The sequence below is a fragment of the Tamandua tetradactyla genome, chromosome 12 (genome assembly GCF_023851605.1).
Source record: "Tamandua tetradactyla isolate mTamTet1 chromosome 12, mTamTet1.pri, whole genome shotgun sequence".
Lineage (NCBI taxonomy): Eukaryota > Metazoa > Chordata > Mammalia > Pilosa > Myrmecophagidae > Tamandua > Tamandua tetradactyla.
The window spans coordinates 36927893-36949033 of record NC_135338.1 but is presented as its reverse complement, the minus strand read 5'-3'; the positions used below and the strand labels follow the sequence as shown (position 1 = coordinate 36949033).

Below are 21141 nucleotides of genomic sequence, written 5' to 3'. Positions count from 1 at the left end.
ATCCTGTTTCCCTTTATTTAGCCAAAATTTCGATAAAAGTAAAACAGTTTCATAATTCTGATATAAATTTGTTTTTTAAAGACTTTGTGCTGACTGATAAAGTTGGCTTACTTTTCCCAAGCTTCTCCTGCACCAAGGCACAGTAGGTCAAGGGTGGAGCTTTAAATCATTTTGATGTTGAAAAGGCATTGAAATATTTCAGATTTATCTTCCAAGCTTTTCATCTCAACTTCAAAGCGGTGATTGTTTGCTTCATGTTCGAGAAAAATTTTCTCCTTTGATATTTTGAGATTTGAGTCCTAGACTGTAAAATAAGTAAAAGTTATTAAGTTATAATTGACCTTGAGAATTCTTATTGGAATAATGCTGCAGTCTCAATTTCAACTATATCACTGAAATCTTGTGTGACTTAGATTAATAATTTAATTTTTCTTCCTTTAATCTGTAAAACAAATCATTTATTCAATGAGAATTCTTATTGGGGTAGTACTAGAGTCTAAGTTTCAACTGTATCACTGAAGTCTTGTGTGACTTAGATGAATTATTTAGTTTTTCTTCCTTTAATCTGTAAAACAGATTATTTATTCAATATTTCTTAGAAATAATTACAATGAGTGTGCTATTGAAATAGGTTTCAGTGGAATTAACTGATATCACTCTAGGTTATTCAAGCAAACAGACTTAATACAGGGAATTAGATACTTATAAATTTTTGGAGCGACTGGATCAGTGAAGTTAGAGGTCACTTTCCCCAGCTAAGCAACCACCTGAAATTAGGAAACTGCTCTGTCATGGCTACCATAGGTATTGAGATCACAGATGTTCCACGGTCGCAAAGTTGGTGTATAGACATTGGAACATGGAGCCTAGTTGATGCTGCAGCGCTAAGGTTTGCTGGTGCAAAAAGTGGCTCTGCCTTCTAAGTCTATGTGTGCTTCTTATTGTTAAAATCTATATCATATAGTGTCTAACTGTCCAACTCCTGTGGGTGGTGGGTGTACATGAACAAGTGTATGATATGTATGGTGGTATTGATGACTGTGCTTGCTGTAGGCAGAACATGAGAATAGAATGGGGAGGCCAGTATCATAGTGGTTTTAAAGGGCTTTGAAAGTTATAGAGTATTTCAGACTGATTCAGCACGTCTCAGAATGGGAGGCAGTGTGGCATTTGGATAAGAAACATAGACTTTGGAATTAGAAGGCCTGGATCAGTTCCTGGGTTTGTCTTTGACTGACTGCCCTAACTGGAAACACCATTCAGGCTTTCTGGAAGTGGGGTAATAATATCATCTGTAAAGGCATTCAGGGATATTTAAAGGATAATATTTGTAAGCACTTGGCAAGTGCCTGGTGTCTTTTAAGCCCTCAGTAAATGGGAAATCTTGCTGCCTTTGTGGCTATTCATCATCTTTATCATCACCATCTGATATTATTTGGACATTTGTGTTGGCCCAAAATTACTCTTAACAAACGTTATGAAGTCGACCTTTGAATATGATAGCACCCAACCTGTTCCCCTGTGATCTTAAGGCTTGCACAGGCACTAGAATAGGTGGTACCTATTTTTTCTTTTTTTCCAGTGATATTTTATAGAAAGCTCACTTCACATAGACTTAAATAATGTAAGATATTTGTTGGCTAATTAAGTTTTAATTTTTTATTACTATTTTTTTATTGGCTAGTTATTGAGATGACTCCAGTCTACTTTTGATAAGATCTTCAACAATCCTAATTTAACAAATCCATGAATTGAATTTTTTCTATGAAGCTAGTGGTTGAAATCACTTACCTCTAGCTAGTACTCTAAGCCCAACAATAGAATGGTAGTATCAACTAGGTTTCTTGCACCATGTAATGTGCAAAAGTGTGGGGTTTGTGAAGATCTTCAGGAAACAGACCATGAAGCATGTACTATGTATCTTTCAAATCTGTTTGAACTTGACTCTGTTGTTGCTGCACCGTTACCAGCTAAACATTCTCTCTCTGGCAAACGTCCTTTTATAGTACTTATCATATTGGATTTTAACACTGTTTCTCTCCCTCTTTACTATACTCACAGTCTCTTGGAGGTGTAGTGGTTATTGTGTCTTATTCATTTTTATCCCCAGTGCTTAGCTTAGTGCCTAGAAGTTACTTCTCAGTAAATGTTTTTTTGATTGAGCAGATGATTATTAAGTATTAGGTTGGCTCTAACTGAAGTCTATTCCCAGTGACTATACTGAGGAGGAAGTGAAGAAGAAGGAGAATTGGGCTCAGGAGTGGATGGGGGAGGATGAGTGTAGGTATGTTGAAGGTGTCATTGTTTTCAGAGAGAATTATCTTGTTCTTTAATGTATTCCAAGAGTCTAGCAAAGAGTCCAATATAAATCATGTGTTTCTTTAAAAATATTTGAATGAAGGACTGAAAAGTTTCTAGTTAAACCCTAGTCTTAGAATATTTAAACTATATGATACATTTTTGGAAAGAGATATTCCCATTACCTACCTAGAATATCAAGAATTAGAACCCAAAATAATGTTCCCGTCTTTCTTCATCATTAAGCAGCAGAGAGTTTGGTTAGCTGTCTTTCAGATCTTTCTGCTTTCTAACTGAATTGAAAGCTTCTATTCTAGAACTTAGCTAGGGGGTAAGGGATCCTACGATAGCTTTAAATCCATCTCTTCTTACTTCTCACTGTTTAACTTTCTCCTTCATTTCAGGGACTTAACAACTCTTTCATTGTTGTAAAGAGACATGGCAGTTTCTGACCATGACAGGAACAGTTCTCTGATTAGAAGTTGGAACCTCATCCCTCCTAACCAGAGACCACTATATGACAGGTTACCTTGAATTATTCCAAGGTTGAGGGGTAAAGCTCTACCTCACTCTAGTTTTCAGCTCTTTTGCTGTCTTGGGGTTTCATAACCCTTCTGTTAGATAGAGCCAGACTCTGCAAGTATTTTCTGGTGTTTATGCAGTTAAAAACAAAATATGCTGTTGTTTACAGTCTGTGAAGAAATATTTCTCTAACAGTATCTTAGTTCCTAAGGTTGCCATGACAAAGTACCACAACTGGGCAGCTTAAAACATCAGAAATATATTGTCAAATGGTGAGAGGCCAGAAGTCCAAATCAAGGTGTTGGTAGGACCTTGCTTCCTCTGAAGTCTGTTGGGTTAAATTTCCAATTATGTACATTATTTATGAATATTTTCTATCCTTAAGAAATGTAATAGGTAGCCAGTTGCTAGCAAGATGGTATAGTACTTGCTGACCCTGCTGAGCTTTATGTAAGATAATATTATCTGCTCTGAGCTCTATTTAATAGACAATTTAGAGTTCACTGTAAAGGTCTTTAATTTTAAAGTTTTATATAGTCTTCTTAGCAAGAAAGTAATTTTGTATTTAAAACAGGCTTAAACTTTGAATGTTTTTGGTTACCTTGTTTACTAGATTAATTTAGAGTGGCACCACATATAGATCCTAGTGGTTTACCAACTATAGTAGAATTGTATGGCTTCCTTTTTTTGTCTTTCCTCATTTCAAGAGTTGAAATAAATCTGATGTGGTTAGGTGTTTCTTGTTATTTTTTCTGTAAATTTTTTTCATTTCAGTCCTTGAAAATCTGAGTGGAAATCTTTATTTTGGAATTAGTCTTCTTGTTTGAAACTGGAATTTTAGGGTTTTATGCATTCCCCAATAGATTGTGGGAGGGGGCAATATTTTGGGAGTTGTAGATTATTAAGTAATTAGGAAAGAACTTAATGACAGAAAGAATACAGTTAAGTTTTCTTTTTTTTGAAGTCTTCTTTTTGAAGTTTTTGGTTTTACTTTCATACAGTCAGATAGTTGAAACCATTTAATATAGGTCAACCATCGAAGTGACTTATCTGATTTTAGAGTTATTTTAAAATAAACAGAGAGTGGATGCCTTTCCAGATGTTTTCTTTGTCAGTTAATTAAATATAATCAACCTCATTTTGGTTTGCTAAATGCTGCTAGAATGCAATATGCCAGAAATGAAATGGTTTTTAAAAAGGGAATTTATTAAGTTACGAATTTACAGTTCTGAGGCATCCAGAGGAAGATATTTTGACTTGAGAGGCTGTGTCTGTCACATGGGAAGGCATGTGGCTGGTGTCTGCTGGTCCTTGTTCCTGGTTCCATTGCTTCCAGCTTCTGATGCCAGTGGTTTCCTCTCTAAGCATCTGTGGGCCTTCGCTTAGCTCCTCCAGGACACAGTTCTGGATTCTTGCTTGCTTAGCATCTCATGGCAATGTCTGCTGGGTTCTACATGTCCAAATGTGTGTGTCTGGACATCTGCTCTCTGTCAGCACTCCAAGCATCTCCAAACATCTGTGTCTCTTGCAGTTCTAAAGCAACTGTGTTGTCCTCAGAATATCTCCCCTTTTAAAGGACTCCAAAACTTAATCAAGCCCCGCCTTGAATAGGCACAGTCACATTTCCATCTAATCAAAAGACCATACCCGAAGTCCCGGTGTGGGCTGCCTAGGTGTCGGTAGTGGAGTAGAATGGCTCTGAAGTGCATCCAAAAGGATTTTGCTGTCGCTGACCTCCTAAACCTTCCCACCGATGATTGATGAAGCCTGGGCTCAGAGGCCCCAACACTTCTTGTCACTGCAGCTTAACCCAGGGTAACAATGGTGGTAGCAGACTCTTTCACAGGACCAATATTGAAAAACTGACAACTGAGAATCCTGAAGAAGAAGAGGAAACTGACCAGTTCTGGGAGGCAGATGTCATTGTGAACCCCTAGAAGATATAAAATTTATCTTCAGGAGAACAGCCCAGCCCTGCCATAGCCAAAATACGGGGAAAGCCTTAATGCTCCAGAAAAAACCCTGAAGTTAAAGAATATATCCAAGTACAACCTAAGAAGTTCCACTCCATAAAACCTTAGGGTTGATGTGCCTTTGTCAGCAGGAAGTAGTCAGAGTGGTCAGTGTCCGCATATCCTCCCAAATTGTGGAATCGTCAAAGGAAAGGGAGGAATTGTAACTTGAGAAATCAGGTTTTAAGGGATGATTCTGATTAGTAAACTGTTATATAAAAATTCCTTTTTTGCTTTCTGGAATGTTGGAGTAGACAGGGAAATACCTGAGGTCTCTGAATTGTAGTCCAGCTGCCTGGATATCTGAAATGAGTGTAAAAAGCCCTTATCCTGTGCCTTTGTGATTGTAAGAGCTGCTCATTCTCTTGTAGAACAAAGGCCATTAACTACTTCTCTTTGGTTTACACCTTTAGTACTGAAATAATAACTCTGCCTCCTCTCCTTTCAATTTATATTCTCTTATTGAAATGATGATAACATATGTATCCTTTTCTGCTTTGAACTTAACTATCTGAAATGACCTCATCTCCCCTTGCTAAAATCCTTAAAAACCTTGAACCCCCTAAACTTGGGGAGACAGATATTGGGCTAATAGGCTATCTATTCTCCTGCTACACATGTAGTAATAAACTTTTTCTCTTTGGGAAAAGAAAAAAAAAGACCACACCCACAATTGGGCACCTTGTATTGCCATGAAATAATTTAACCAAAAGGTCATGTCCACAATTGAGTGGATCAGTCCCCATGGAAATAATCTAATCACAGCTTCCCACCCTACAATATTGAATCAGGATTAATGGACATGGCTTTTTTGAGGGTACACAACACTTTCAAACCAGCACACTTGTATTCTCAGGTGCTCTGAGAATATGAAAAGGAAGTTGTAAAAAGAAATATTTTAAATAACTCAATTTATAGTATTTCACCATTTGTTGGCAGGACTTTGTGTCATTGTATCAGGACTTTGAAAATTTCTATACAAGAAATCTCTACATGAGGATTAGAGACAACTGGAATCGCCCAATTTGTAGTGTGCCTGGAGCCAGGGTGGACATCATGGAGAGACAGTCTGATGATTATAACTGGTCATTCAAGTGAGTCTTGGTTGGGGAAATTATTTATTGACAAGAATGAAAAAAAATGTTGAGAAAATGTTTATTGCAAATTGAATATTCTCTGAAAATGAGTAGCAGCTGAGAGTAAACTACAACATGATAAGTTTCTTTGCATATTATTCATTGTTATTGAGATTTCTAAAATACATTTTTTCTATTACATTTGATAATTGTGTTAGATTATGGATGAGAATAAACCTTTACTTATTAAAAAAAATAATAATGAGGGCAGGCCACAGTGGCTCTGCGGGCAAAGTTCTTGCCTGCCATGCCAGAGACCTGGATTCAATTCCTGGTACCTGCCCACATAGAAAAAAAATTAATCATAATAATGTAAAACTATCCTTTCTATATGCCACTTATCAGAATCAAGTGTCTGAATTTTTTTTCAGGATATTTTGAATTCTCCAAATGAGTCAAAGATATATGGAATATTTCTACTTAAATGGGTAGATGGTTTAGAAAACTTGTTATGTTCTTAAAATTTTATTTTACTGTTTAGACTACACAAATATTACATGATTACACTGTCATTATTTTAAAAGAGAGAGACAAATAGTACAGATAGACAACATGGCAATCAACCCCTGTTCCTCTACAAATTCTCCTTTGCGCCCTAAAGGGACCGTTGTTATCAATTTGTTGTGTGTTATTCTTCTAGCTGTTTTCTGTAGGGTGTGAGTAATTTGTCTCTTGGGGTCTCACATAGGTAGATTTTTGATACCCAAAATGGAATCATATTAACAAATTATTTTAAAACTTTCTGTTTCACTTGCCAGTATATTTGGTAGCATTCTTCTCGTGTGCATATTCAGAACAAGTTCATTATTTGTAGTGGCTGCATAGTGTTCTATAGTCGAAAATATCATGGTATAGCAGATTGGGCTGGATTTTACTGGGTTAACAGCCCTAAAATTTCAGGAAGTTAAAACAACAATTTATTTTTTGTTCACACTACTTGTCCATCTTAGATTGGTGGGGACTCTGATCCAAGTTGTTCTCACTTGGGGTTTCTGGCTGACTGAGCTTCCACTAGGGTGGAATGTCTCACTGGTCACTGTGCTTGGGGAAGGGATGTGGCAAATTGTGCAGTGGCTCTTAAGGGATCATTTTGCATGTAGCTTTCACACTTGTATGGGAATTGCTGAGTCAAAGAGTATCTACATCTTTTAAAAAATTTTTTTTTATTTTAACATTTGTTTCCCCTATTATTTATTTATTTTTTAAACCATAAACATGAGATGTTTTACTCATCTGTCCATACCATACATCTTTTAATGGATGAGTATTGCCATACTGAGCTCCAAAAAAACAGTTATACTGATTCATATTATTATTTACAAGGTAAATAAGAACACTCATGTCCTCATCGATAGAGAATTTGAGCTTATCATTAGACCCATGTTTTTCTGCTTCTCAGATGGTGCTGTGTTGTGCATTACCAGTACCTTTACTATCACATTGAAGTATTTGACTTGCTCATGAGTTTCATCAATTTTTATACTGTTGAAACACAGGTACACAGGGAATATAATTAAAGATGTTATAAATATGGGTTCCTACAACTATCTTGGATTTGCACGGAATACTGGATCATGTAAAGAAGCAGCTGCCAAAGTCCTAGAGGATTATGGAGTTGGAGTGTGCAGCACTCGGCAGGAAATTGGTAAGTGTGGGCTGTGTTGGCTAGCTGCTATTCTTGCCTTTTTTTTTTTTACTCAGGAGGGACTAATACTGATATTGAGCTAGAGTGTTAAGCATCCAAACACACACTTTACCATGTATGGTGAATTGGCAGAGTTGCTGTGGTGTATTAAAAATGTCTGTAAATTCTGTTACTAGATTGGATTAAAGGAATTTTTTTTTCCTGAAGTAATAGATAATCTCAGTGCCTTCAACAAAATTTAAGATACATTTATCCTTTCCTATATATCACATATTCAGAGGTCTCTAAAAATGTGTTCCATAAGTATTTTTCTTTTTCTTTTTTTTATTTTTCTTTTATAACTTTAATGTTTTGACTTTATTGAATTTAGAAAGTAGAAGTAGTGATTAATAAGAGTAACACTTAATACCACTTAATCAGCCCATGGGCAGATGAGGGTTAATTATTTCCGTACTGATAAAATGAAACTAATCCTATTTTATAGGATTGTTTGAAGACTTAAATAAGCTAATTCATGTAAAGCACTTATAACATAGTAAACATTTAATAAATGGTAACTCTTTTAATTATTATTACAATCTACAAAATGTAAAGAATTAATAGGTTTATATAAAAAGATTTTAGCTCAAAGAAAGAGTTCAAATTTTTCCATTTTGTTCCAGAGAACTGATAACTATGGAAGTTATCAGTTCTGATATTTATCAGAATATTTATCACTGTGAATCATCCCCAAACTTACTGAATTAAAACACAAATCATTATTATTTCTCATGATTCTAGGAATTGGTGAGCATGTTGGGTAGTTCTCACTCAGGGTCAGTCATGTTGTTGTAGTCTGTTGTGGCTTATGGCTAGAGTTATGTAAAAGCGTCTTAATTCACACATGAGTGTGGTTGGGTAGTTCTCACTCAGGGTCCCTCATATGGTTGTAGTTAGTTGTGGCTATGGCTAAAGTTATGTAAAAGCGTCAACTCACACGTGATATTTTGCTTGGGTGGCTTGAACTCGGGGGGGGGGGGGGCGGTTGGACATCTCTCTCATCCCTAGGTATCATGTCCCATGTTGGAAATATGTCTCACGGTGGGGGGGGGGGGTAATGATTTTTTGAAGATTTGTGCTTAGAGAGAGAGAGAGAGAGGCCACATCTGAGCAACAAAAGAGGTTCTCTGGAAGTAACTTTTAGGCATAATTATGGGTAGGTTTATCTTCTCCGTTATAGAAATAAGGTTTATAAGAACAAGCCTCAAGATCAAAGGCTTGGCCTATTCACTTGGTAGTCCCTGATGTATCAGGGATTTCCCAGGTGGTAAATTTTAATAGTTCCATATTTTTTCTCCAGTCCCTCAAGGGATTTTGCCAGTACTTTAAAATTACCTGCCTACCATACTCTGGAATGTATCTGGGTATTACCTTCTCTTGAAACTTTTAAAGTCCTTCTCTTTCTCTTGACTTCTTCAAGAAATTTCATTTGTGCCTTGGTTTATTAATTATGCTGTGTGAGTGCTTGGTGGACCCTTACAAGTGAAAGAATCATGTCCTTTCATTCTGTGGCACTTTATTCTTAAGCATTTCTCAGTTCTCTTTTTCAAAAACTCCTATTAATAAACCCCTAGTTTTAATCCTTTTTCTTTCTTCATTTTCTTGTGTTTCCCAGAGATTTGCTCAACTTTTATTTCAAACACTAAAATTTTTATTTCTACTAACATGTTTTTAATTTTCAAGAGCCCTGTTTTGTACTGTGATTAATTACCTTTTTAAACACATCTGGTTTTAATTTTGTGAGTACAGTAATCTGTTGTCTTGTGAGGATTTTATCTCTGTGAGGATATATTAGAATTTTCTCTTGTTATTTCTTTGTTTTTCCTTGTGTTCTTTTTTCTTTCTTTTCCTTTTTTTTTTTCCATTTCTTTTTTAATTGTCTTTGTTTTTCCTGTGAGTTCCCTCTTTTTTGGTATCTCTTTCATTTTGGTTACTTTCCTCAAATATCTGTTGATCCTTGCTGTCATTTCTTGGAGTAGTCTCTGTAAAGTCTATTGAAAATGCTCTGTATGTAGACAGGACTGAATAAATGGTTGGTTTCATGGCCTTTTTCTTGGGGAACCTTCTCTTGTCATAATTTTTAGTCCCTTTCTCTGGAGGAGTTCACTTTCTGCAGAAAAGTGTTCTTCAGTCTCCTGTTTGGGTGATAAGCCTGGTTGCCAGCATTCTGGAGATGGCAGGTTTAAAGGTTATCCAAAAAACCTTTATAGTAACTGCAAAAACTGCTCAGTCACTCAGTTAATTCAATTCTGAGTTTTAAAACTACTCAGTGATAGGTTTAACCTCACAGGATAAGGACAACCCTCTATAAAATTGACCTTCAGGCAGCAGTTGTGCTCAGGCCATCTTCACTTATGATCAACTGGCTACAAATTTGGAGATTCCCACACCCCCTTGAGTTCAGTAATTCACTAGAACAACTCACTGAAATAATTAAAAGCACTATACTTAAGGTACAATTATAGGTTTATTATGGTAAAAGGATGCACATAAGAAGCCAAAAGAAGAGTTGCATAGGACAGAGTCTGGGAGGGTCTGAAATGTAAGCTTCCGTGTCCTCTCCACATGGCCTCAGAATAGGTCACCCTCTTGCACAGTGCAATTGTTCTTTCAGTCATGGAAGCTCATTTGATCTTTGCATATCTCAAGTTTATATGAGGTCTCCTTACAGAGGCATGATTGATGCTACTGGTTGAACTCACATCTGCAAGCCATCCTTCAGAAGTTGGGGAAATGGGCTGATAAGACATGGCTCAAAGCCCCAACTCCCTAATCTCACGTTTGATCTTCTGGTGGGACCAGCCTCCATCCTCAGACTGTAGGTGTAGTTAGCACCTTCCTGTCGTGTATCAGCCAGTGAGCTTTCTAGGCCCACCTGGAAGAAGAAAAGACACTCCTCAATCAGAGGAAATTCCAAAGATTCAGAGTTTGCTTACTCAAGAACTGAAGACAAAGAGATCAGCCAAGTTTTTCCTTATACTCTTCCCACTGGGAGGAGGGGGCAGCTAGAGGAGGGACAGAGTAAAGGAGAAAGGGCCTGAACTGTAGCCCCTGCAGGGCCTGAGCAAAATGTCCTTTCCATTTTTGATTACCTGGCACATCATAGATCTTCATTAGATGTCTACTTAAAGGAATTAAAAGAAATACTGAAACAATGGGCCCCCACCTTTGCATGACTGGGAGAAAGAGCCAAGGATTTAGGCAATATCACTGTATTGATGGATTTCTTTTTATAAAGTGCTAAGTAATTCTTAAACTTGAGATTTGGTAATACTGACTTCATTAATTTTTCACACAGGAAACCTGGACAAGCATGAAGAACTGGAAAAGCTTGTGGCTAGGTTCTTGGGAGTAGAAGCTGCTATGGCATATGGCATGGGATTTGCAACCAATTCAATGAACATTCCCGCTCTTGTTGGCAAAGTAAGATTTAGTCTGTCTTTTAAGAAAACTCCCTTGTATAAGTTTTCTTTTGTTTTAATAAGTATTCAGAACAAGCCAAAAACTATTGTAAACTTTATTGGTTTACTCAAAGATATTTCTGTCATAAATTTCTAGACAAGTATATGTGATGGAAACATATCAGTTGCATTATTCTTACTAGAACTCATGATTGCTCCCTCTTCTATTAGATTATTGTTGTTTTCATTTCCCTGTTTTTGTAAAAACTATGATAAATGACTTGTAGGAAGCTAACATTATAGTAGAAAGAATGTTTAGTTTGGAAAATTAACAGCTGTTTTTCCTAAGTAGAAAAATATGAAAATACATAACTTAGTACTTGTTCTCACTGTAATGTATGTTGCTCAGGAGATATGTAGGCAAATAGTATTTATGTTTTATTTTCTGCAGATAGAGCATGTAAAGGGGCAGTTCAAGAGAGAAAAGATAAGACTTTGAAAATTATGTTCTAGCAGATTGGTTTTATCAGTTCAAATGACCTTTGAAGTTATATAGCCCCGTTTTAACATTGACACATGTATCAAAGAAATTGAACTAGCATGGTATATTTAGAAAGGCAGTGGATTAATGAGTCATGAGACTGCAGTTTTTTTTTTGGTTGGTAGGTTGGTCATACAGTCAAACTTAGTGTGTGACTTTGAGTGTGTCACATAAACTTTCTGAGTCTCAAAGATTCCTTATTTGTAAAATGAGGTGGTGGAACTGGGTTAACTCTAGAGTTCTTTTCAGCCATGCAAATGATGGTTTGCAAGAAACAAATAGGACAAATAGGGAAGAAAAGAACAAAAAATAAAGTATAGGAGATTTAAACCCATCTATATTGTTTGATTGTTTGTCAAGATTTACAATCCCATCTATATTGATATCACATTAAATATAAAATGATCTATATACTCTAAGTAGAAGACAAAGACTGTCAAAGTGAATTAAAAAAATAAACTGTCCACAAGAATTCCACTTTAAATATGAAGACCTAGGTAGGTTAAAAGTAAAAAGAGTAGAAGAAGATACAGTATGGAAACACTAATCAAAAGAAAGCTGGAATGACTATATTAATATATAAACATATTTCAGGAGAAAGAATATTTCTGGAGCTAAAGAAGGATATTTCATTCATCAAGAAGACATAACTTAAAATGTGGAGACACCCAGTAACAGACCTTCAAAGTACATGAGGCAAAAATTGATGAAACTGAAAGAAGAAATACACAAATCCAGAATTACTATTGTGGATTTCAACACCCCTCTTTCTTACTTTTTTTTTTGAAATATGTTTGTTGTAAGCCTTAACAAACAAACATGCAAACATTCTATACATGGTGTGTAATCAGTGGCTCACAATATCATCACATAGTTGTCAACACCCCTCTTTCAATAGAATAGACAAAAAATAAGGATATAGAGCACTTGAGAAAACAGTCAACCAACTTGATGTAATTGATGCTTATGAAACATTTCACTTAATAGCAGCGAAACATTTACCAAGATAGAGAACATTGTGGATCAGTGAACAAATCTTAAAAAATGTAGAAGAACTGCAATTATGCAAAATTCTCTGACTTCAACAAAATTAAATCAGAAGTCAGATAACAAAAATATATTTGGAAAATCCCTGAATATATGAAAATTAAACAACACATTTCTAAATACCTGTGGATCAGAGAACAAAGCACATAGGAAAACAGAAAATATTTTTACTTAAATGAGAATGCAATATAGTAAAATTTATAGAATGAAACTAATGCAATGCGGTGTTCAGAGGGAAATTTATAGTATTAATTGCTTATATTAGGAAATAAAAATTTCAGTAGACCATCTAAGCTTCTACTCTAAAGAAAGTATGAAAAGATGACCAAGTTAAACCCAAACTTAGCAGACCAGGGATTTTCGTGTTTTTTTATGCAATTTTATTGAGGTACCTTATATATTCACATACCATATAATTGTCCAAAGTGTACAATTAGTGGTTCACAGTATCACAGCATTCATCATCACAATCAGTTTTTGAACATTTACATTACTCTCCCCCCAAAATAGAAATAAGAATAAAAATAAAAAAGAACACCCAAAACATCCCATCCCCCATCCCACCCTATTATTTATTTAATTTTTTGTCTTTATTTTCTTACTCATCTTTCCATACACTGGCTAAAGGGAGTGTCAGTCACAAGGTTTTCACAATCACATGGTCACACTGTAAAAGCTATAAAGTTACACAGTCATCTTCAAGAATCAAGGCTGTTGGATTACAGTTCAACAGGATCAGCATATTCCCTGAAAAGGGACACCTACAATCTGTATAAGGATAAACTCCAGAATGACCTCTCAACTTCTTATTTGAAATCTCTAAGCCACTGGAACTTTATCTGTTTCATTTTTCTTCCCCTTTTTGGTCAAGAAGAAAGCCATATCCTTGATGTCAGGACCTGGCTCATATCTGGGAGTCATTTCCCACATTGCCAGGGAGATTTGTATACCTGGGAGTCATGTCCCACGCGGTGGGAAGGGCAGTGAGTTCACCTGCAGAGTTGGTTTGGAGAGCGAGGCCACATTTGAGGAACAAAGAGTTTCTCTGGGGATGACTCTTAGGCATAATCATGAGTGGGCTTAGCTTCTCCTTTGTACAGATAAACTTCATAAGGGCAGTCTCGAGATCAAGAGCCTGGCCCATCAATTTGGTAGTCCCCAGTGCTGGTGAGAATATCAGGTCTTCCCTAGGTAGGGAAGTTTAATATTTTCACTTTTTTACCCAGTCTCTTAACGGAACTTAGCAAATACTTTTTTATCTTCTGCCCACATTACTCTGGGATATATAGGGGCATCACACTAACCTGTACAAATCAACAAGATCTCACTCCCTAGTCAAGGTTCCATGTGATTGCAGTGTTTGAATAAGCTGATCATACAAACTAAATTAGATATCATGCTACTGAAAATACAAATTTTACACCAAATAAACATGTTTTCCTTTGATCTCACACAGAAGGGGAAGTTTTAATATACAATCAATATCATCCTTTACCCTTTAGTCTGATTTACCTATGTCTTAACCAGATCAGATAAAGCTATTCTTTCCTTTAGCAAAAGTTTGGGTAAAAGCCAGGTAGCCTTGAACTACTTTTTTTTATTTTTATTTTTTTATTTTTTTTTCTTTAAATTGATTTTTAAATTAAAAAAAATTGCAAGAATGAAACAAACATTCTTAATATATGAACATTCTGTTCTACATATATGATCAGTAATTCATAATATCATCACATAGTTGCATATTCATCATCATGATCATTTCTTAGAACGTTTGCATCAATTCAGAAAAAGAAATAAAAAGACAACAGAAAAAAAAATTTATACATACCATGCCCCTTACCTCTCCCTTTCATTGATCATTAGCATTTCAAACTAAATTTGTTAACATTCGTTCCCCCATTATTTATTTTTATTCCATATGTTCTACTCGTCTGTTGACAAGGTAGATAAAAGGAGCATCAGACACAAGGTTTTCACAGTCTGTGAAAGCTATATCATTATACAATCATCATGAAGAGACATGGCTACTGGAACACAGCTCTACATTTTCAGGCATGAACTACTTTTTTTAAAATTGATATTTACTCATATACCATACAAACCATCCAAAGAGTATAATCACTGACCCACAGTATTATCACATAATTGTGCATACAACCCCATGATCCTGAATTACTTTTGGTATGCCATAACTAAAATTCATAGTAAATTTTGAGCCTCGCTGTAGAGGAGGCCATTTGTTTGGACAGCAAACTGTTTATGAGTTGAGATCTTATAGATGCATGGACCCCATGAAACGTGAAAGAGTAAGAATGGTAAGAAGAAAACAAAACTAAAGCTCTAGCCTTTTCTTGTTGCCTTGGTGGAAATGCATGTTTATATGTTGGAGTAAAACTTGTTCAGGAATTTTAACAAGTCATTTGGCTAAATGATTAATAATATTAAGTCAAATCATCACCGAACTTTGGATATTGCTAGTGATGAGAGGAAGAATGAATGATTTCCACAGGCATTATCCTCTTATCTGCCATCTCCCTGAACACATACTCCCACAAATAATGTAGTAAATAATATCAAAACTCATGGAAGTCTCTCAAATCAAAGAAACCCAAAACCCTCATAAAGACTATCTGATATATCAGATTGTAGGTACAAATGAAAACCTGTTGCTATGTAGCTGAATATTTAAGTCAGTCAGTACTGAAGAAATGAAATTAAAATGCTAGAATTTTGCTTGTTTCTAAGGTATTCTTTATCAAAATAAATGTGTGTCTGTGTATATTCATGTTGACTTTTTAATTGATGGCTTTGCAGTTATGCAAGATTTTTTAATAGGGTATAATTATTAGTGATTTTAGCATTTTGTAATTTGTGTAATTAAACCAGTTTCTTATCTTACTGGCGTGTGGTTTTGCAGGGTTGCCTGATTCTGAGTGATGAATTGAACCATGCATCATTGGTTCTAGGAGCAAGACTGTCAGGAGCAACCATTCGAATCTTCAAACACAACAGTGAGTTTGTCATGGAATTCACAGCTGGCCTTAGTGATTAATATTCTTTGGATCAGTGGTAGTTGGTAACATTAATTATATTAATAATAGGAAACACAAATGAACTTGAAATAGCCACATTTAAAATGTCCTTCTGATTCAATCTTTTAATAGTTATTCTCTCCCCTATGGGAGTAAAAGCAGAGGTTTAGGAAATTTTTTGGCACAAAATATAATGCTCTCTTTTTATTTGACTTTCAACTTTTTTTTTCCTTGTTTACGAATTGCTTGTTTAATATATATATGTATTTTTTAAACTTTTATTTAATTGTGAAATACACCCTATATACAAAAAAGCGATTAATTTCCAAGTGCATTTTAACAATTAGTTATAGAACAGATTTTAAAGTTAGGTATGGGTTACAGTTCCATGATTTTTCATTTTTTCTGCTAGCTGCTCCAAGATCCTGGAGGCCAACAAGTTCAATATATGCATGCTAAATACCTGTAATATGTCTTATATAACACTAGGAATATAGCAATGATTTAATCATGGTCTCTGGATCTCAAGGATTTCTCACTGGTTAATGAAGGGACTTTATAGTGAATGTGAATAGTAACAATAAAATGGATAGCATTGAAATATAGATATGAACAGATGCCATGTAGGCACAGAGAAAGATGAAACCAAGCCAAACATTTGTCTTCCTAAATGGAAATATCTTTGTGCATTATTAATCATTGACAGTATAAATGAATAACTTTTGTAGTTAAAATACTTCACCTCTAGGGAGAAAACGTTATCAACCTGTCTGTTTAATATTTTGTATTTGTTAAACCGTGTACATGTATTGACAAAAGTTGAGAAGAATACACCAGAATATTAGATCTGCACCTCCTGATGCTAATGACTTCCTTCTTTTTGTCTGTGTCTAAAATGTTTTACTATGAGAGTGATATGTATAGTATTTTGTTTTATGTGAATGGAATCTTATTAAACATTGCTATGTGACATGCTATTTTCTTTTTATATTACACTGTGAACATCATTTGTCAATATATAACTCTGTCTTATTCTTTAATGCCTATCTGGCAGTGGCTGGATGTGCCATAATTTAATCAACCTCTAAGTTTAGACATGAAGGTTGTTTCTAAATTTTCCTATTAAAAGCAGGATGATACTCCCATTTTTGCACAATGGTCTGATTAGTGATAACTTCTTAGTAGTCTCGGGATCCTTGATTAAAGGGTATTTTATGCTTTTCTACATTTTCATTCTTACCAATATAACAGTGACTATTTCTATTCCCCAGCCAACAGAGGGCATTAGGAATCATTTCACATCTTTCCTAATGTAATAAGTAAATAATTTTTACTTATGATTATAAAATTATGTGGATTTTTTTCTTTGCATAGAGCAGCTTTTTAATTTATTGCATTTGTGTTTCTTTGAATATTTGCTACTTTCAAAGTGTTTCTCTTTTTCTTTTTTTACTGGTCATGAGTCCTTTATATTATTTATCCTTTGTCTTTTGTGTTGCAGCATTTTTTCCTTGTTTTATGTTTAACTTTGATTTTTATATTTTGCTGTTCAGAGTCACTAAAATTTTTATGTCATGACACTTCGTCTTTGGGTTTGGGGTAATGCCTTTCCATTTTAAGATCATAAATTTATTCACATATATTTACTTCTGGTATTTTCTGGTATATGTTTTTATTTAAATCTTTAATTGACATGAAATTTTCGGGTCCTAATATGAGAGGTTGAATTTATTTTCCTAAGCGGACACTATAGTCTAGCATTCTATGATAGATACTTCCTTTTGTCCAAACTTTTGAGTCATTGCTTGTTTTGTTTTTTTCCCCTTCTTCCTTTCTGTATATAAACATAGGAAACTAAAAAACAGTTAGTACATTTTTACTTGTTTCCTGCTGATTGTGCGCATTGCTCTCTGCAGTAGTATTGGAGGGTTCAGATCAGGACACACTGCTGTGGGGAGCTTCTGTCTCTTGGTTAGGTAATACACAGTGTCTTGTTATGTGTGACTGAAGGTTCTAAACACAGTCACAACCATTGGATATCTTGCATTTGTGTTATAGTTTTTATTACCTTATTCTCTTTTCTAACAAGATCCTTTTATGGAAATAGAAAAATTATAATAATTTATAACCCCTTCCTCCAATGATGAACAATAGAGAAGGCAAAATCTGATTTTATGATAGGGTGTCTCTTACTCCTGTTGAATACACCCCAGATTTAATGCTGCATAGATTTTGGTTCTGCTTTCAATTTTTCTGGAGGACTTTATTTCAGGGCATCTCTCTCTCTCTCTCTCTCTCTCTCTCTCTCTCTATTTTTTTAGTTGAGAAATTTTTGCACATATACAGTCCATACATTGTACACAATCAGTGGCTCACAGTATCACTGCATAGTTGTGTATTCATCTTCATGATCATTTTTAGAACATGTGCATCACTCTAGAAAAAGGAAGAAAAAAGAAAATACTCATACATCCCATACTCTTACCCATCCCTCTCATTGACCACCAGTATTTCAGTCTATCCAATTTTTTACACTTTATGCACCCCCCATTATTAATTTATTTGTTATCCTTATTCTTTTATTCATCTGTGCATACCCTGGGGCATCAGACACAAGGTTTTCACAGTCACATAGTCACATTGTAAAAGCTATATCATTATACAATCATTTTCAAGAATCAAGGCTACTGAAACAGAACTCGATAGTTTCATGTACTTCCCTCCAGCCACTACAATGTACCATAAACTAAAAAAGGATATTTATATAATGTATAAGAATAATCTCCAGGATAACCTCTTGACTCTGTTTACAACCTCTCAGCACCTGAAACTGTTTGTCTCATTTCTCTATACTCTCTTTTGGTCAAGAAGCCTTTCTCAATCCCATGATGCTGGGTCCTAGTTCATCCCAGGAGTTCTCTCCCATGTTGTCAGGGAGATTTAGATTTACACTCTTGGAAGTCATTTCCCATGTAGCGGGGAGGGCAGTGAGTTCACCTTCTGAATTGGCTTAAAGAGAGAGAGGCCACATCTGAGCAACAAAAGAGGTCTCTGGGGGTGACTCTTAGGCATAACCATAAGTAGGCTTTGCTTCTTCTTGCAGGAATAAGTTTAATAGGGGCAAAACCCAAGATTGAGGGCTCAGCCTATTGATTTGGTTGTTCCCACTGCTTGTGAGAATATCAGGAATTCCCCAAATGGGAAAGTTTACTGTTTCTCTATTTCTCCCCAGTCTCCCAAGGAGACTTTGCAAATATCTTTTTATCCACTGCCCAAATTACTCTGGGATGTATTGAGACGTCACACTAATCTGTGCAAATCAACATGATCTCACTCCCAATTCAGGATTCATTGTACTTATGGTGTTCAACTAAACTGATCATAAAAGTTAAATTAGGTAATGCACTACCCAAAATGTAAGTTTTGCACCAAATAAACACCTTTCCCTTTGGTCTCACATAGAAGTTGAAGTTTTAAAATATGAACCATATCATCCTTTACCCTGTATTCTGATTTATTTTGTTCTAGCCAGATCAGCTTCATTCATATTTCTAGTTGAAGTCTAATCCCTTTTTCAACTTTTTAAATAGTTCCTGTATGAGCAATGCTGATTTTCATAGCTTCAGAGTCTCAGGTGTCATATAAATACCTGAACTTTCTGGGAATGACCAGGTTGTATACAAACAGCTCAGTATTTCAGAATTTAGAAATAACACTTAAACTCCTGAATTTATGTGACTGCTTGTAAGAGCTTACAATCTAGGACCCTTTACAATAGGCCCCAACCTGATAACCTATGCTCTCAACTTCAGTTCACTGAGTTTGTACATTATAGTTAGTCTGTATGAGTGAGGCATGATTATATTTGTCTTTTTGTTTCTGCCATTTCATTCAACATACAGTCCTTAATATTCATTCACCTAGTTGCATGCAGGGCAAATCTTTTAAGTGTGAAGTCTATAGTAGTGATAACTGTAGTCTCAATGAACTTGTCTTTAACAGAAAAATTATAATCCTCATTAGTGATAACACCAGTCAGATTATTTCTTAGGCCTCACCTTAAACACCAACAAAAACACAAGAACTTGGAACAATCCCAACTGATTACCAAGCTTCCATACATATGGACTGGTTCACAGGCCACACAGATATATGTTTTAAGTCAGTAGCAAAATAAAGCTACTGGGTGGGCCACGGTGGCTCAGCAGGCAGAGTGCTCACCTGCCATGCTGGAGACCTGAGTTCATTTCCCGGTGCCTGCCCATGCAAAAAATAAATAAATAAAAAGTAATAAAGCTACTTAAACATTTATTGAGTATATCCTAGGCAAAAGACAACAGAGCATATACTTTGAAGTTTCTCCCCCCATGTTTGCTTTTTGGGAGGTAGATGTATTTACGATGGTTTGGTCTCACTTTTGCTCAGTCTTCTTTATGCATTTATTTCTAAATGACCCACTGAGATTAGAGATACACAGTGTGATTTTATAAACAAACAGCTAGTTGAATGTCAAGTTATTTAACTCGCAACTGGTCATTTCATAAGCATGCTAACCAAATGAATCAGCTATACTACAGTCATTTAGTCTAGTTTCTGTGGTTTTGAGCATTTGTTACAGTTTAGATGAGATTTCTGTTTAAGCTGGCAGTAACTCACCCATTTTACCCCTTTACTGCTGTTTTAGTTTGTACGCTCTGAATGCAATACAGAAGAAATAGAATGATTTTTAAAAAGAGAATTTAGGGGATACAAGGGTAGTTCAGTGGTAGAGTTCTCACCTGTCACGCGGGAGACCAGGACTTGATTCCCGGCGCGTGCACTTCCCAAAACAAACAAAACAGGGCAAACAAATAATTCAAGAAAACGGTGCTGTAAAAACCAAGAAACTCACATGGAAACAGAATGAAATGTGACCCCTGCCATACAGCATACCAAAAAAAAAGAAAAGGCAATTTAATAAGTTACAAATTTACAGTTCTAAGGAAATGCAAGTGTCCAAATTAAGGCACCAATAGGGGGTTACCTTCACTCAGGAAAGGCCAGTGGGTCTGCAACATCGGTGTCAGCTGGGCAGTCACATGGCTGGCATCCGCTGGTCCCTTGCTCCTGGGCTCCATTGCCTTCAGCCTCTGTCCCTGTGGGGGTTCCTCACTTTGCTTCTCTGGGGCTGGCTTTCATCTTTTGGCTTCTCTTGGCTCTCTCCAGGTTCTGGCTTGCTTGACATCTCATGCCGATGTCTCCTGGTCTCCAAGCATCTCCAAACATCCATGTCTCTGTTCTCCAAATGTTGGCATCTGTGTTTGGTCTGTTTTGAGCTCTCTCCAAAATGTTTCCTCTTTTAAAGGATTCCAGTAAACTAATCAGTACCCACCTGGAATGGTCACATTCACAGCTCCATCTGATCGAAAGGTCACGCCCACAGTTAGATGTGTCACATCTCCCTTGAGAAAATCTAATCAAAGGTTTCT

General features: G+C 35.8%; 1 protein-coding gene across 2 annotated transcripts in view; it reads left to right on the top strand.

Moving 5' to 3' along the window:
* Positions 1 to 21141, top strand: part of SPTLC2 (serine palmitoyltransferase long chain base subunit 2) — a 140163-nt gene that overhangs the window by 32887 nt on the left and 86135 nt on the right. For both annotated transcript variants that reach the window (XM_077123200.1, XM_077123201.1), the window contains exons 3-6: positions 5772 to 5926; positions 7465 to 7613; positions 10951 to 11075; positions 15559 to 15652. In XM_077123200.1, coding sequence (XP_076979315.1) covers positions 5772 to 5926; positions 7465 to 7613; positions 10951 to 11075; positions 15559 to 15652 — 523 coding nt within the window. The remainder of the gene's footprint in view (positions 1 to 5771; positions 5927 to 7464; positions 7614 to 10950; positions 11076 to 15558; positions 15653 to 21141) is intronic.